Source organism: Paramormyrops kingsleyae, chromosome 13, assembly GCF_048594095.1.
Source record: "Paramormyrops kingsleyae isolate MSU_618 chromosome 13, PKINGS_0.4, whole genome shotgun sequence".
Taxonomy (NCBI): domain Eukaryota; kingdom Metazoa; phylum Chordata; class Actinopteri; order Osteoglossiformes; family Mormyridae; genus Paramormyrops; species Paramormyrops kingsleyae.
This window is the reverse complement of record NC_132809.1, coordinates 24,671,139-24,688,859: the sequence shown is the minus strand read 5'-3', so window position 1 is coordinate 24,688,859 and position 17,721 is coordinate 24,671,139. Positions and strand designations below refer to the sequence as shown.

At 44.0% G+C, this 17,721-nt stretch overlaps 1 protein-coding gene across 2 annotated transcripts in view; it reads left to right on the top strand.

Moving 5' to 3' along the window:
- Window positions 1-2,592: 2,592 nt before the first annotated feature.
- Window positions 2,593-17,721, top strand: part of LOC111843522 (nuclear factor of activated T-cells, cytoplasmic 3-like) — a 35,063-nt gene continuing 19,934 nt past the window's right edge. Inside the window, exons 1-3 of one of the 2 annotated variants that reach the window (XM_023811170.2) lie at window positions 2,593-2,939; window positions 13,244-14,360; window positions 17,019-17,181. In XM_023811170.2, the coding sequence (XP_023666938.2) occupies window positions 2,849-2,939; window positions 13,244-14,360; window positions 17,019-17,181 (1,371 nt within the window). In that variant the 5' untranslated portion in view covers window positions 2,593-2,848. Of the gene's footprint in view, window positions 2,940-5,016; window positions 5,791-13,243; window positions 14,361-17,018; window positions 17,182-17,721 lie in introns of those variants that run through there. The other variant, XM_072698426.1, reaches the window with a different exon arrangement.

The window sequence follows — 17,721 nt, the reverse complement described above, 5'->3', positions numbered from 1 at the left end:
GACATATAACTGAGATACCTTGCTCAGGTCCTCAACGGTGCTACAGAGTCTTGTTTGCCTGTATACAACCAAATGTATACCCACCATAACTGTTTTGTAATGTACTCCCCCCTGACCAACTGCATCTCAACCACTGAAACTGAGAGTGCTCCTTTATGTCCTCCCCTCTCCCCAATACAAATAACTATTTATTTTACCCCCTCGCCCCAATGAAAATTCGGTGTTTGTTTCTCCCCTCCAAAGTTGTGCACCTGTGGCTTTCAATTCCAATACCAGCATACCTCATTTTTATGCCTCTTATACAGTACTGCGCGAAAGTCTTAGGCAGTCAAAAGAAATGTTTGAAGCTATTTATCAGGGTAGTAAATGTACATTTGCTCAGAGCAAAAAACACAATTCAGCATTAGAATTTTGTGGTTAGTGGTCATTGTCAACACACAGTGCGCAAGTGGTCGGGGTTTTCAAACCTGCAGTCTTTTAAGTACAAGCGCGCTTCCCTAACCATCAAGCCACCACTGCCCGCATTAGAACATGCATATTAAGAGTAATACAATAAAATCAAGTAAAACATTCTTCCGTTCTCCAAAAACTTGATATCTTGTTGAACCGCTTCAGTTACCAAACTTCTGCTCAAGCGCATCATTCCACGTATTTATTAAGTTTTACCACCAGCTCACTTAATCGATTAACTTAATTAGTTAAAAACATTAGTGATATATTGATTGATATGAGGTGTGCTAGTAGTGAACTCAAAAAATACATGGATGTATTCTGTGGTTAAATACATAATGTATTTGTATAATATGTATATGTAATGTGTGTGTGTGTGTGTGTGTGATATATTTGTCTGCCCATTCAGTTGGGTTTAATTGTCTGTAATTTCATAAGCCTACAGTGACATTAAAGATTTGGTTTTATTTTATAATTGTATTTTCTTATACTTTCATATTTCTATTAAATGTTAAAAATATTAAGTTTGCAGCTTAGTTTTTCTGGTTTTAAATTACCAGAACACACTGTCCATAAGTTCTGCTTAATGTGACTAAAATTTCTAAATCAAAGCTTTGATTAGCAGTTAAAATTTCTGCCAGTAGTGGGAGCTGTCCACAAAATAACAAGAAAAAAAAGGTTATGTCTATTAATGTCCTCTTCAAGTGACAAGTTTTTTTAAAACATAGTAAAAAATATTCTCATTCTATCCATGTGTGCAGGGTACACTGTATTAGCTTTTTTGTGTTGCAGCTTAGTGCTTTTCTGATACAACTGCTTAATTTTAACATTTTATTCATTGGCGGAATGGTGCTTTATTAGTTTAACAACTGTTATGATATTAGTTACATTTCATCTTGTGTGATTCATCCTTATTTGATCCTGACAGTCTGCCTGTCACAGTATCCATCCATTTTCCATTTTTACTTTTCCAGTACAGAGTGCCGAGGAGTGTGATAATCTTGGTGACAAGATTAGCTGCGGGGCAGGGTGCCCCTACAGAAAAAAACACAGATTGCAAAATTTGTAATGGAGACCTCCGCACTTGGCAAATGTAATTGCAAAGCTTTCAAAATAACAGAGTAGCATTGCTTTTGAAAGTACTGTCAAAATACCAAAAACCAAGGTATAGCATCTGGACTGTATGACGGTATTCAAAAAAAGACACCGCTAAGCCTTTCCAAGAAAGCATTGGGTAGAGGATCTCAGACACTGGTCTGTGGCCAGTATTCCAGGGGGCTGCAGAACACTGGATGTTTTGTAGAGGGGTTGGTTAATTTCCAAACATAATCTGTTTATCTTCCATTTCTTACAACTCCTCATGTTGACGTGTTCTGTTCGCGTCCATGAACATCAGAAGCTCGGGAACCCCTAGCATAGGGTATAAGGCAGCGCCCTAGCTGGACTGGAGGCCAGTCCATCACATGGCACAGAATCTGGCAATTTAAAGACATCAGTTTGCCTAATTATATGTCTTTAGACAGCAATATATTGGAGTATCCAGAGGAAACCCACTGGAACATTGGACAAATATGAAAAATTCACATAGAGGGGCCTGGGGCACAAATCAAATTCTATCTCTGAAGGTGTTAGGATGTCATGTTTCTGGTTTTACCATTCATCTATCTTCCAGATCAGGGCCATAGGATGCAATTATCATTTAAGATGTAAAAAGTTTCAGGAAAAGATTATTTTCTGTCAGCACTCAACCACATAGTTGTTGGCTATGGGAAAAAAACATTGTATTCTAAAGAAATGAAAATCTAGCAATAATTATCTCTTACATTAAGGTGTAATGTGCCATTTGCCTCACCTGTACATCACTTTGGGCAGAAATGTTTGATAGATAAAGGAAAGTAAATGTAAATGTGTTCATCCATCCTCTGTACCTAGTTGTCCTATGCAGGGAAGGGGCGGATTTAAGGTTCTGCCAGGGGTTACCCCCCCCCCCCCCAGTAAATACGCGGGGTAAATACTTTAGAGATATGACATATTTAGGGGGCGGCATTTACGAAGTATTGCACACCAAAAGAACTTCAGCTCCCAGGAAGCCTGTCCACCGTGTCGTCACTTCCGGAGCGGTCAGTAAAAGTTGGTACTGGAGCTCCAGACGGAGCCGTAGTTACTAAACGGATGGACAGTTGGAGGATGGCGGCTTTGGGCCGGCTAATGTGACACGTCTGTCTGGGAAGCAGAGGTCTGAGTGTTATTAGACAAGCAGAACTCGGTTGCGGACTGGCTCTTTGACATATAGCCACGATTTAAGCAGAAAGTGGAGCTTTAAAGCTGAATGTAGAGGCGTGTTTCCCGGAGCCGCCACTGCCGCTGAGTGACGGGCTGAGCCCGGGTATCCGGGCCGATGACCGCCGCCGACTGCCGCGCTGGCGAGGACCTGGACTTCAGGCTGCTCTTCGGGGACGACGGCCAGCAGCAGACGCTGGGCCCCGCAGGTCAGTGTCCCGTTTCCGCGGTAGGCGGTGTCCCTGCTCCGGTACTCCAGTGTTCGCCGTCCCGATCCTGGTGCCTCCGAGGGCTGGGAAGTTAAAAAACTCTGCTCGGCCTTGTCACTCATCGGTAGCACGATGAGATTTAATCTCTTTTGAGCAGCTTGGATCAATCTAGGTTGTAAAATGAAATTATGTTGTTAATTTGCTGGATTTATATACTTGCGAGCTCAGTAAAATCTTGTTTTTATGCCTGGATAATGTTGGGATTTGTAGCCAGAGGGTTGACTATAAAAAAGTAAACATCTCTTAAATGAATGTTTACGTCGTAATGAACGCATGTTAATTGAAAGCCCTTTTCCGCCTGTTGAATTAGTTCTTGTTTATAAACGACCCCATATGATGCGAGGGGATGAATATCTTCCAAACGCACGCCTTCCTGTGTTTTAAGGTAACTTTTTCAAGGTGATTGAGATGAGTAGCAGTACTTCATTATGTTTAGGGTCTCGGTTGCAGGATGTTAGTTACTATGTAAAGTGACAGGTTCGCAAGTACAAATGCCCAAAAAGACACAGTGAAGATCCTGTAGATCGAGAGGAATCATTGGAGGAGGTCAGGGCAGTTTATAAGGACGCTAGCAGGTCAGCCATTGGTGGAGGCCCTGAGGGAACTTGGGATTCCCTGGAATGAGCAGTAATCTGTAGTCATGGAGAAAGAAGTCGAGCCTGATCTGCTCACCGTGTTGCGCTGCAGCCCTCATTAGGAAAAGCCATATGAAGCATGGTGGTGATGAATACTCAGCTTATGTCTGCTTTTCACTGGTACTTTGTTCAATGACAGTGAAGTTGAACCTATTGTAATCTACGTGTGATGATGATGTGTTGATTCTGCTGAGTGGACAAAAATTACCATTCTCCTCTAGCTAATAACCTCTAAATTTACCAGCAGTTGCCTTAGCAACACATCTCCCCCCATGCCCTGGGTGGATAATCCATCCCTGATATGGGGATACTTGTAAAAGGTGGGCCTAAATGCTTTACTGAAGATGGGGGTGGAGATTGATAGATTTCCTCAGATTTATATTTATTGTTGATCTGGGAGAAATGGCAAAAAAATAAGAATTATGTTTTATTATTGCTTGGCTTACTGTAATTTTTTATTTAAATATTTTAGTTTTTCTACCTTTGGCTACCTACAAATTATGCAGATGTATTAGTTGTTCATAATTAAACCATCTCTGTCACTTACATGTGTGTGTTTCAACAGGGATAATTAACCACTTACCAAAGTATCGCACTGCAAGAGCCTGATAAGCAGTTTATCCAAACAAGCAACTGTATTGTCTGTTTTCGGTTGTATGTTTTTTCTGTTTTATTATGACAGTATTATTATGATACACTGAATAGAATGTCTGGTTGCTTAATATGAAGGGATAACTTCAAAGTGCTCTCACATTATCCTTTAGTTTAGCAGCATTCTATTAAGTTAGTGTCAATTTTCATTCCAGCGTAGCTGTACTTGTAAAACTTGCAGATAAAAGACAATTTCATTCATCTAGTACTCCATTTATTCAGCTGTGAGTCGCATGCTTCTCATGATAGTAAGTCACCTCAAGGTAATGTTTGCCTCCGAATGCAACCTGCTGTTTGAAGAGATGGGGAAAACCAGCAGATTTTTTAGTATGCGCAGGAGTAAGGTAGAAGTAGCTCAACTAGTAGAATGTTGCACTAACAATATAAAGGCTGTAAGGTCATATCCTAGGTAGCAAAAATGTTTTTTAAAAAGGTAACCCCTCCCTCTACTGTTAATTGCAACCAGATAAAACTGTCAGGTAAAGGATCATCTTAAAGTATTGACTCTATACATTCAGTTTTCTTTACTATGCTTTCAGAAATGGATCAAAATGGTATAATGTCACTGTAAAAAAAAAAATGTGTCTGTTTGAATTAATGTGGCCATTGAGATTTTTTGGTAGATCGGGTCTGCATGTTGCTCTCCGGAAGTTGTAGGTTTGACTTTCAGACCTGGGGTGCATTGTCAGGGAGGAATGTTCAGGGAAGTGGTCCTGCTCGGTCCAGCCGAGGTTGGCTGCAGTGCCTGGGTCAGAGTCTCAGCTGCTAAAGAACATTCTCCCAGTTTGATTTGCTCGGGCATGTCATGTACCACTCAGATCCTGCTGGAATTTAGGCAGTTGGGAGTTGGCGGCTCTTGCCCTGTGGTGCTGGAGCAGGAGAAATGCTGGAGTGTGCACTCTCTCTCCCTCTCTCTCTCTCTCTCTCTCGCCCTCTCTCTCCCATTCACACCTTCTACTTTGCTCCAGCTCTTTTCACTCACATTTGCCTGTCTGCCTTCTGCAACCTGTCTGATCATGTATGGCCCATAGCTGTAGTTTAGAGACACGAGGTACCTTTTTCACTGTCTGGAATGTGAAAGACTCATTTTTACGCAAGGTAGTCTGATCAAGCTTAAACAAATTCTTCAATGTAAGATTTTTTTATTTTATTTTTTTTTAGTTACTCATAGGTTAGTTTTGGCTAAAGAAATTGGTTTTATGCATATTAATCGGTCATATTTAATCAAAGTGAGGAAAACGAACTTTGGAGCAAGTCCTTGACTTTCAGTGAAGTGTGTGTATCTGGACACCTGACTGTCCGTTTCTCTGCTTGCCAGTCATGGGAAAGACTGAAATTACATCGCTCTCATGGTGAACTATTTTGAGCTCCTCGTGAGAGTACCATAAGGGAGACGGCAACTTTTACACTTTTGCCAGAAAAGGAGTTCTGGAGTTCCTCGCGATTTGTTGTTGAGGAAGCTGTTAACAGAAGAGGTTGCAGAATGCTTTGTGCCACAACAGCAGGTGAGTGCGGCCCTCTCCTCCTCCTCCTCCTCCTCCTCTGTGTCTCTCCTCTCCCTCCCTCAGCTTGGGTTTTGATCTTTGTCTTCATGCACTTTATATCTGTATAGCTGAGCCAGTTGCAAAGCAGTTAAAATGCACAGTTTAAATGGGCCTTCATTGCTTCCATTAAATATTTTGTAAAGGGAAATGCTTGATGCCCTCAGCGGTTCTGGTGCTGCCGATTTTCACTCCCGTGCCCTGAGCGGACCTCTCACTTGCCTGGTAGTGAAGTTGGTGCTCTTGTATTGTATTAATTATTAACCCAGACGGACCATGTGGCTGTATAGCAGAGAACTGAAAGTTGTCAGGCTCCCCGCATCAGTGATTGAATATTTGGGCTGATTCTGTGTCCAGGCTGATTTACTTTAATATTCATTATTGCAGACACTCTCCTTTCAGTCAAGTTGTTTAGCGTTGAATAGGTGGGTGTTTTGCGAAGCAGTTCTGCTGGTGCGTCTTGGGACTTGACCATGAATGCCTTTGAAAGGCTGGGTTCTTATCCAGTGCTTTACCTCCTGTCCATGAATTTGTTTTTCTCAGTTATGATTTTTGTACACTCACTGGTCTTTGAGTTAACTGCCTCTCCTCTGGTCACTGCGCTGTTTAGGAAGAAGGCAGCTCTTGTGCTTCACCTGGCATGAGAGTAAGAGAGCGTTAGTTAGCTGGCTGGAGGACACACAGCTATGTCTGGCATTTATCTAGTTTAAATTTAGGGTAATTGAAGCCACTGTTAGCTGTGCTACATCATAAGGCTGGCAAATGACTGGACAGCACGACCTCTGGAGCTCTGTGGAGGTTCCATTTGCCTTTTCCCTTCTTTTCTCTGGGAAGATGCTGCCCTGCTTCATGTGATGGGTCACAGACGCGCTGTGGGCTTTCAGGAGGACGCGCCTCCCTTCAGAAGAGGGCTTGCTTATGCTTTCTTCTGTGTACTATATTAGCTACCTTTTTAATGAGCAGTCAGGGTCTATATTATTCCTTGGTCAGTAAGTCACGACCCAAAGGGGGTGGAGACTGTGAAAATCGTTTCATGACCCAAAAGTGAGAAAACAGTGCTTTTAGAATTAGCCTTTTGAAGGTTCCACATTGGTTCAGATTTTTGAGCTAGATCATTATTATTTCATACATGTTGTATTCTTACATTTGTAAAATACTCCGATTCATCCATTGTCTGTGACCACTTAACTACTTAAGTGTTTCGGTGACATTTCTTGCTTTTACTTTTCTCCTCCTTACTCATTTTGTTAAATTTTGCATTACTACACCACACTGTCTATGAGCGAGTCAGACAGCAAGGGCAATAATGATTGATTGGCTTGGCGAGCACATGCAGTGCTCATGCAGAGAGTGAACTTTACACTGATTTTTTTTTAAAACATATAATACTTAATCTTGAAACAATCTTTAAAATTGCAATGCTTGCTAAGTTTTGTTTTCTATGACAGTAAAAATGTTTTAGCAATACTGATCTCAACCAGGCTTGGGTGGTATTATGTTAATGTGGTAAACTGTGGTATTCTGGGTATACCATGGTTTGGCTATATTTTATTGTGGGGGAACCCCAGCTACCACAGCTAATTTTAGATTTCAAAATGCCAGAATTGTTACTTTTGAAAATACCATCAAAATACTGTTTACTACAGTATAACACCTGGGCGGCATGAACAATTAGACACCACCCAAGTTTAATCTCAGTCCAGCTCAGTGTTTCCCCTGGGTTTACAGCTTTGTGGGGGGGGGGCAGACAGACACCGACAGGATTCATAGTGTTCATGTGTTTCTTTTAATAACAGCAGTCAATATAACAACTGAACTATACATCAAAACATGTCTTTTTATGACAATTATCCACAAAGTGTGCAGCTTTTGTCACTGCAGTGTATTTTTCTGGGCTTCTTGAAGAACATTTCTATGAGCCTCTTGATATGGGAAGTCAGAAACGTCTGGCCCATTTACTGAGATCCGTATGCAGGCTGCAAGATGGTCTCCTTGCAGCCTATTGCTGATGTTTGTCGTGACCTGCAAATACATTAACTGTTAGGCTTTAAAAGTGACAGCTGATAGGTTAAAATAGTGATAGTTTAAAGCAGAAAATCCCATTGTGAAACGTATTTATTACCCTGTTCATGGTTAAGTCCCTCTCACAGTTTACACTGCTGAGCGGGTGGTTGACGCGACATATTCTCCAACGCGCTCTCTGTCCGCTGGTGGGAGTGTGCTCACCTGTGTGTGCGCACGATACAGGGAGCAGAGGAGAATTGTAAATGCACGACTGTAGGTACAAAAATGACAAGCTGTTGTGTAAATAAGATAAATAACATAAGGCTATTTAGTTTGTTTAATAAAAGGACAATGTATTGACCTGTTCTATAGGAAAGGTAACCTTAAATGACTTCTGTTGTGATCTGGTGCTATATAGAAAATAAAATTAAATCAAATTAACTAGACCTTCAAGGGGGGGGCGGGAGGTGCTGTTGGGGGGGGGGGGGGGAGACCCCCCTAATATAATAGCAGGGGAAACACTGCAGCTGATGATAACAGTACTTGTGATTTGACAACTGCATGTGTGTACCATAAAGAATCGATATAAATGCGGCAAACTGCAGGCCTGCTGGGTAAGAAAGTAACCACTGTTTTGCATGGAAATTTGGGTTTCATTTTCCAGTTTTTTGAGGAAGTAGGGCTATTGATGCAATAAAAGTTCATTACGCGGCACTTGCCTCTTGGCTGGCCACTTTTAAACTCGCTTTTGGAATGCCCTTCAGTGTGGGATTTCACGTTAGTCTTTTCTGTAGTAACAATAAATAAACCATAGATGGTGGCTTGTTTAAAACACTTCATGCTTCTGTCTTAAGTAAGATCTAAGACTGTTCATCTGTTCTCCTTGATCTCCACTGTGGCACACGGTGTCCACTTACTGTACAACTGTAGTAAATATTACCCTCAGTTACTTCGTCGTAGTTTTTGCATCTCGCCGGCTGCTCCTTGTTCGCTCATTTCCTGCCCTGTATCGGAGCTGTTCATTAGGCTGCGACAGATTGTCTAAATGTCACCCAGCATGCTCACTTCATAAAGCCTTCAGAGTTTCCCGCAGTGTCAAGTTCTGTCCGGCACCATCCCCCTGCCCCCCCCACCCCATCCAGTTCCTCACCAGGCGGACCCTCGCTAACAATACCCTGTTATGTGTTTCATAATAACTGAAGTATTTTTAAAAAGGCAGCATTTGATATATTTTGCTTTATCAGCAATAGAATGTCATTTCGTTTTCAGGATGTCTGTCTGTGTCAGAGATGTCTCAACCAGCTGCAGAGTGTGCTGCCCCATTTGGACCGTAGATCAGCCTCATCCTTTGATTCTGTCCTTGTTTGTTTATGCTGTGAGCAGATTTGTGCGTATTTGTGTCAGTTAGTTATAACAGGCTATGTAAGGTGACGTGAGCCTTCCTGGTGTTTTGGTTGGGAGTGTGACGCCACTGGGGACACAGGCCTGTCACACCCATTAGAGGTGGGGAAAATGTCAGTTTTATGATCAGTTTCAGTACTGGTGACTGTTCAATATCGGTTCACAAAATCCGAAGATCAGTCTTCTTAAAATATGCAGTTTTCCCGTGACTTTGAAAACATTTTTGATGAATTTTACTTGCGTTGATCCTCTTCCCATATAGGCGATGCCATTTTCTGTCAGCCGTATAGTTTGTACTGTTTTCCTAACTAAGATAAATACCTTAAAGTCAGCCACTCTTTCTTAACAACAATGATGGAATCTAGCTCCCTGAAAGCAGCACTTTTAGGCCTTAAAGTGGCTGTTTGAGAACTTTTTGGATTTAAAAACGTAAATGATTAAAAGGATCTGGAGTCTATACACTGAGCCCTTGAGGGACCATGAACAGTTTTTTTTATATGAAATGGAGCTCATGTAACCCCAAAAACGTGCTCACAATTAACTTTTTTGTAACTCTCTATTTGGAGCTCTTGAGTTTATTTTCGGTTTAATTAAATGCTACAAATTGATTTTGTGTTCTTGCCTAAAAGTAAATGTGACCGCAAAGCCAGAAGCTTGAGTGAAGTGTGCAAATACTATGGGCTTAATGGTATTAAATTTACAAATCTTCAGAATAATGTATAATGTCTGCCAGTCCAAATTGGTCATATTCTGTTACACCTGGCACTTGTCCAAACAAAGCCTCAATGGCAGATATTAGGTGTTATGATAATCTAATTCTTAATGCTGTGCATAGTAAAACCCATTTATGCCCATATCTTTATAATATTGCATTGGTAATGTCTCCCATTCCAAATTCATTATCTTCTACTCTGATTTTTTTTTTTTATATTATTATTGCATGAAATATTACATATTTTCATATTGGTTAGTTTTTTTGTTAATGAATTTCTCATTTAAAAAAATTTAACCAGTTCCAGTCTGTCAGCCATATAATGCCTCTTTAACATTTGGAAAAAATCCGTCACATAGTTTTAAGGTTATTGCCTTAACAATCAAAGCACATGCAGTGGTAGACTGATCCCAAAGAAATATGTGTTCCCTGTTAGGAGAATAATGTTCTTAACATTTCAAGATGTTAAGAAAAAGTTCTACCCACAGCCTTGTCTGGTTAATTGTTTTACTTGATCATGGACATTATATGATAGCTACACTACACTATATTGTTTTAGTTAAATAAACACAATTAACTTATTCTCAAAGAATTGTTCTAAAAAGATGGCTTGGCAAAATTAAATTGCAGCACACCAAAATTGAATTAAATCGGGCACTTATGAATTGAAGTCGGATTGAATTGTAAAGTCGGGGTTAATTCCCAGCCTAATGCCCGTGTCGTTGGAATCCCCGTGTGGGGGTTGATTTCCCCAGGCTGTGATTCAAACAGGCCTCTATCCATGAGCACTGGAATCCTCAGACGGTCTATGGTTATTATTATCCTGTGGATGGGAGAGCCTCTTACAGACAGCCCCTCTCTGAGCTTGCCTTTTAATACCAAATCATACTCTGGCCAGGTTTTGCAGTGATTATGCATTAAGTCTTTCCTCCTGTTGTTGCTTTTTAGGAAAAAAAAAATCTTTATTTTTCAAAACTATTGGTTCATGTGACAATATGGAAATGTTTTTTTTTTTTTCTCCCCTATTTTTAGTACAGGGATGTTGACATGCTTCTTTCTCATATCCCATCTTGCTTCAGCTGAGTTTGAGCACATGATCAGCCGTCCGTCCAACACCCTGGTGCATTTTTTTTGTCAGGTTATGTGCCTTTGCTCAAGGGTCCAACAGCGAGTAGAAGGTTATTGAATATTGACTTCCATCCATTTTCTGAAACCGCTAAATCCCAACTGGGGTCACAGGGAGGACCAGAGCCTATCCCGGGAACAATGGGCGCAGGCAGGAACCAACCCTGGGCAGTCGCCAACACACCACAGGGAGTACACACACACACACACATAACTACAGGGCCTGTGACTGAGGGCCCATGAGGGCCGGCCCTTGACCTCCCGGAGCTGCAACTGAGGGCCCATGAGGGCCGGCCCTTGACCTCCCGGAGCTGCAACTGAGGGCCCATGAGGGCTGGCCCTTGACGTCTCGGAGCTGCAACTGAGGGCCCGTGAGGGCCGGCCCTTGACGTCTCGGAGCTGCGACTGAGGGCCCGTGACGTCTCGGAGCTGTGACTGAGGGCCCATGAGGGCCGGCCCTTGACGTCTCGGAGCTGCGACTGAGGGCCCGTGAGGGCCGGCCCACACACCCCTCTGACCCCCTGGAACAGGTGCTCTTGCTCTGGGTGCTTTCCCACTTGGCCCAGCGCTGGTCTCAAATATCAGGCTAATCTGGCTTTAGAGAGATGTGACACATATTCCTTGGGGTACACCCCCCCCCCCCCCCCGCCCCCCCACCGCAGTACTCTCCTTTGACATCCAAAGTAAACAAGTCATAACATTTACATTAATATTATTCAATAATTATTCAAACACAACACTTTGCTTTTTAAAGAGTGTCAGTCATGACTGTACAAGCAGAGCAGAGAGGAGGCTTAGGCCTGCTACTGCTTTGTATGACATCAAGCTTTATTTGCAGTTTATACAAGTATGAGTACAGCTACACTGGAATGTCTTAGCACAGCCTAGCTTTACTTTCTATTTCCTTTTTTAAAGACGCACTCGTTTAGAGGTGTGTGTGAAGCTTGTGGTCCGAGTGCAGGGTCAGCCATTCATCCAGCGCCCCGGAACATTTTTTTTAGGGGGTTAAGTTCCTGGCACAAGGGCAAGGAATGACCAGCCCTGGGATCTGAACCTGTCACTTTTCGATCACAGCCACGGAGGCTTCACCCACCGAGCCGCTCGATGCCTGCAATCTGAATTGCCTGGTTTCCTGCACCAGTTAGTCATTTTGCATAATAGTCACTTTGCTGTTGGGCCTTTGAGCAAATCCCATAACCTGAGAAAAAATGCAGCAGAGTGCTGGGTGAATGACTGGCCCTGTGCTCAGACACAACACGGAAATCTCCAGTTGCTGATCTTTTTTCTTTGTTCACTCAGTATAATTAAGGGGGCTTAATGAATCGATGTGCCCGTACTTGATCTGTAATGTCCCCTGAGTAATCATAGAAACTTGGAAACCTCCTCCTGCATTAATATGGGTAAGTAAATGCAGATATTTCCAGGTGGGTCTTTAGGCCTTAAAGTGGATGTTTGGGAGCTTTTTTGGATTTATGAACTTAGATGATAAAGAGGATCTGGAGTCTATACACTGAGCCCTGGAGGAGCCACGAGCATTTTTTTTTGTGGGAACAATGGGTACCTTTTTCCTGCGTGTTTTTGGTTTTGTTTTTGTTTTTGTTTTTGTTTTGTTTTTGTTTTTATTGGTGGCCCCAGAATCAATTGGGAGTGGTCAGCTTGTGTGTTTCCAGACACCTTTCTGTGCTCCATGGCTGTACTGATCTGTCATGTAAGCCTTTGCACCTTTACCCTTCCTGTTAGCATTACAGAATATGGCTGTTTTCCTCTTACTTAATGTAACTTCAGAACAAAAGAACCCTTTTCATAATCTCTGTATGCTGCAGTTTGCGATTTCCAGGTGTCTGGTTGCCCCTGAGACACAAGCACCACAATTGCTACTTGCCTCATTTGTCTTGACCGTTCCTATGCTCAGCCACAAAGGAAATGTGCCGCTTGACTTTGTCTACATGCTGTGTATGTTCAGTTGTAGCCCCACGATTGGCTGTTTTGCATTGACAAGCAGAGGTACCTCATAAAGTGGCCATTGTATCCATCGCCCATGAGTTTGTTTCCTCTCAGTCTTTTAGTGGCAGCACACAGTAGTCAGAGTGTAGCGTACATAAATGAATTGGGTCTGTGTGAGGTGAACAATGTATAATATACTTCGTACTGAACATAATTTGTTTTGTCCCCCAGATCTTGAACCTGATGACAGCACCCCTTTCTACATCCTCAGCGTTGGCCATCCGACTTCTGCGGGCAACCTGCCCCCTGGAATTGCATGCCAAGGTGCACAGACGTCCTCGCCAGTCGCTTCTGCAGCTCCTCAACTACATGGCCCCCGGACCTGTGACCTTGGCTATGGAGTCCAGACCTGCAAGTACAACTCGGCCATGAGCCCCAAGGCCTTTGAGTGCCCCAGCATCCAGATCACGTCCATCTCCCCCAACTTCCAGCAGGACTTCGAGGCTAATGATGATGGCTTGCAGGTCAAAGGGCCAAAGGCTGGCTGCCGTGAGCATCCCTCCGGCCGGGACCAGCTATACCTGCCCGTCGAGCATTCGTACCGGGACACCTCCCTGAGCCCCAGCCCCTGCAGCAGCATCTCCTCCCGGAGCTGGTTTTCCGACGCCTCCTCCTGCGAATCCTTCTCCCACGTCTACGATGACGTAGACTCTGAGCTCAATGAGGCGACGGCTCGCTTCACACTGGGCTCCCCCCTCGCCTCTCCGCTCGCCTCCCCCCGCTGCTCCCCGCAGGCCGGCCCGGCAGAGGAGCCCTGGCAGCTGCACCTTGCCAGCTTCCCCCCCCCACCGTCGCCCCGTCAGTCCCCCTGCCACTCTCCCCGCACCAGCGTGACGGATGAGAACTGGCTAAGCCCACGGCCCTCCTCCCGGCCCTCCTCCCGGCCCACGTCCCCCTGCGGAAAGAGGCGCCACTCCAGCGCCGACATCTGTTACCCCGGTTCTGCCTCCCCCCACCACTCCCCCACCCCGACACCTGGCCACTCCCCCAGGGGCAGTGTGACGGAGGATACCTGGGCTGGCTCTACCTCGCTCGGGGGCTCCCCTTTCCAGTGCTGCCCTTCTGAACTAGATATTCCTTCCAAGACGAGGAAAACATCCCAGGACCAGACAGCACTGCTCGCTGACTCAGGCCTAGAGGACGCCTGCTGCGTGTCCCCCTCGCTGGATTCGCCGGTTGAGGATGTAACTCATAGCTTGAAGAAGGATGTCTCCGGGGAGCACTTCCTGTCTGTCCCCTCACATTTCACATGGAGCAAACCCAAGCCGGGCCACACCCCCATCTTCAGGTACCCTACCTCTTTGACCGCGTCATAATGAGCAGTGCTCTCTGAGCATGTGCTCATCAGCCACGTCGTTGATGATGTCATGATGAACTGTGCTTCTTTTAAGCATGTGCACACACATCAGCCATAATCAAGCATCATTAAATCTTCTCTCATGACACATGTGACCTCCAGTCCACCCTGAAATTGCCCAGTCCCAATCGTTTGTTCCGTTTGTTCCGTTCAAATTTTCATTTGTGCTGCTTCCATTTCTGAGATACAAATGTTTGTTTACATGGTCACATCATACCACTGTGAAGCTGCCCCCCCTCCCATCTCCGTTCGATTTGAACCAAACCGGTCCCAATCATTTGTGCTATGATCCATTGAAATTTTCATTTGTGCTGCTTTAATTTCTGAGATATAAATTTTTGTTTACATGATGATGTCACCATCACAAGTTGGCACCACATCAGTTTCCAGTTTAGGCCAAACTGGTCTCTATCGTTTGTGCTGCATTGTGCCGTTTATAAATGTTTGTGCTGTTATTTGAGTTATGCCTTTTGGTTTATGCCATTCAAAGATCGCTGCATAGTGCTCATGCTCACGTTCCTCGTATAAACAAAAGGTGGAATGTCCGATGCCTTCTTGACAATGCTGTAGACTGTCAGCCCCGAGCCCATACCCCATTTTAGGATTGCGCTCAGGAAATTCGGATTCTCAGCTGCCGTCACCCGTCTGCATTTTAAGTATAGCCTTTGTCCATGTTTTGCTACTACTATCATCATTTTGTTTAAAAAAAAATTTGCAACATGTTTTGTGGGGGCACACACTTGTCTTGATGATTAAAATAAATGGAAATGACCAGTTATATGTATATATTCTGTCTATGTATATCGCATAACTACTTGTTACTGCTTTCATTAAAATGTGCAAAATAGTTTTGTGCTTCAACTTCTATTTCATAGGTTGATAAATATAATTTTTAAAATTTATATTTAACTTTAAGATTTTAATCGATGATCACAGGAAAGCACAATATACAGAGTTTTATAATGTACAGTACAGGCAAAATGACAAGTGTTAATCATCATACTGTAGCAACATACTGTTTAGGTCTGTGCATGATTTACCTACTGAAAAAGGTAACTGTTTATTTGTGATGCTCCATGCCATTGTAGGTGGCACACTGTCATTTTGTCCCCTTCACCTTAAAACCCACTTACCGTACCAGTGATATGCCCCCACCTGTTACATTTCCATGATTGGGGGGGGTTCCCCCTGGGGGAATTTAATTGTGAGCATGGGCAAAATAGGGCAATGTAATGTAACGGCACAAACCAAACAATAAAATAATCAGAAACAATAAAAGCAAAAACCATTTCTAAGCGGCACAGACTTGGCACAAACGAGACCGTTTGTTCAAAATCAGATGCCAATGGGGGGGCCAACTTTATGGTGGTGTCATCATCGTGTTAAACATTTATATCTCAGAAAATAAGAAGCCGAAATAAACATTTCGATGACACAGTCCAGCCCAAACACAGCACAATGGACTGAGACTGTTTTGGCTGAAATCTGAAACATGGGGGCCCAACATGATGCCGGTGACCCCAAGTTTCTGGGACTGGAGAACCTGCAAGGAATCGTCCTGGCCCATGTTAGATAAGTTCCAAGGTTTCCACAAGCATCTCCCATTTTTATTTTCTTTCGGACGTCGATAGGATTCTTGTTAGCAGTTGTATTTATAATTAGCATTTTTTTTTTTAGCTATGGAAATGCAGATTGTCTCTTTGTGGAAATTGAAGTGCAAACTTTTCAGCTTGCCAAAAATTCAGTCCCTAAAAAATTAGTACAATCGAAAGAGTAGCATTCCGAATACCATTCCTTCCAGCTGAAAATCAGTAATCACTGTATGCACACTTTTTCAGCCGTCCCGGTTAAGAAACGTTGCTTATAGGAGGTTCCGACTCTTGTTTGTCCTGGGACTGTCTGCCTGGCAGCTTTGCTGTGGTTAATGAGAAATTTTGGCTCCTGAAATCCAGTGACAAACTATATGTAGTTTCTGTGTAAAAGAGCAATTTAGTCTGGTGGTCTTTGCCGAATCTTTCAACACACATGGGTCTGGACAATAAGCCTGATAGATCTCTATAGAAGCCAAATCTCCTTAAATGGGAGCAGATCATTAATATTTTATTATTTTACATTAACTTGCAATCATTGAAAAACTAAACAAAACCAACCAAGCAGTTGTGGCATTTTCCTCTTTAAACAGATTTTTGTTTGCTTGTGGAACAAGCTGGATGTGTCGGCAGGCTTTGTGTAATAGCCATTATGTTCCTGTGCCATATTGCTGCTGCAGCGTGACGGGAAGCGGCCGTTCCGGGCTGTAAATAGACCAGGAACACACCTGCGTGGCGACGGTGCCAGACGCAGCTGGGAGTCTCTCCTTCCCTTTTTTCTGCAGCAGTGCGCGTGGGGGTCAGACCCCAATAGCATACTGTGCTAATGTTCTGTGCCTGTAAAGTGGCTAGTTAACGTGAGTGGTAGTGCTTATTGGGAGCATGCACTGCAGGCATCAGCGAGGTATTTAGCGGTGTTTTGCACACTGGATTTTGCACACCACTCCTCAGTCCTGCACTTGGAATCCCCTGAGCCAGCGACTGTGTGTTTCCCTTACAGGGCGTCCTCGCTGCCCCCCCTGGATTGGCCCCTACCCAGCCAGTTTGGCCAGTATGAGCTGAAGATCGAGGTGCACCCCAAGGCCCACCACAGGGCCCACTATGAAACGGAGGGGAGCCGGGGAGCCGTCAAGGCATCTACGGGGGGGCATCCGGTGGTCAAGGTGAGCGTCTCTGGACCCCCTCCTGCTGAGGTGTGCTCAGGCTTGGAGAGCAGATTGGATGTTTTAGTCTTGGGCGTAACTGTGTGCACACAGTCTGAACACTGTAGGACAAAATCCCGCATAATCACACGTGAACTAAATGCACATTGAGAGACACTGACTTTGGTGGGTCTCCCCCCCTGTATAACGTGGCTGTTTTATCACAGATCTGGGATGGTTATTCTGTGATGTACAGATATCCCAAAAGCCATTGCAGTGTGTGTGTCCTCTTCGGTGTCCCACGCTGGCGAGCCCGAGTTATCACCTGTGTGATGTCACTGTCACAGGCTGGCCTGTGTTTGGCCTTGGTGTCGGGTGAACAGCATGCAGGTTGGCTTGTTACTCTTATTGGTTGAATCCCGCTGAAGCTGAAATTTGGAAGGGTGCTGTTGTCCTGATGAAAGTGTAAGACACCCCCGCGGGTGGGTGACGTGCATTATTGATGCCTCGCGCTCCGCTCTTTGTCCCGTTGCTGCTGCAGTGTGCTTAGGCAGGAGTTCC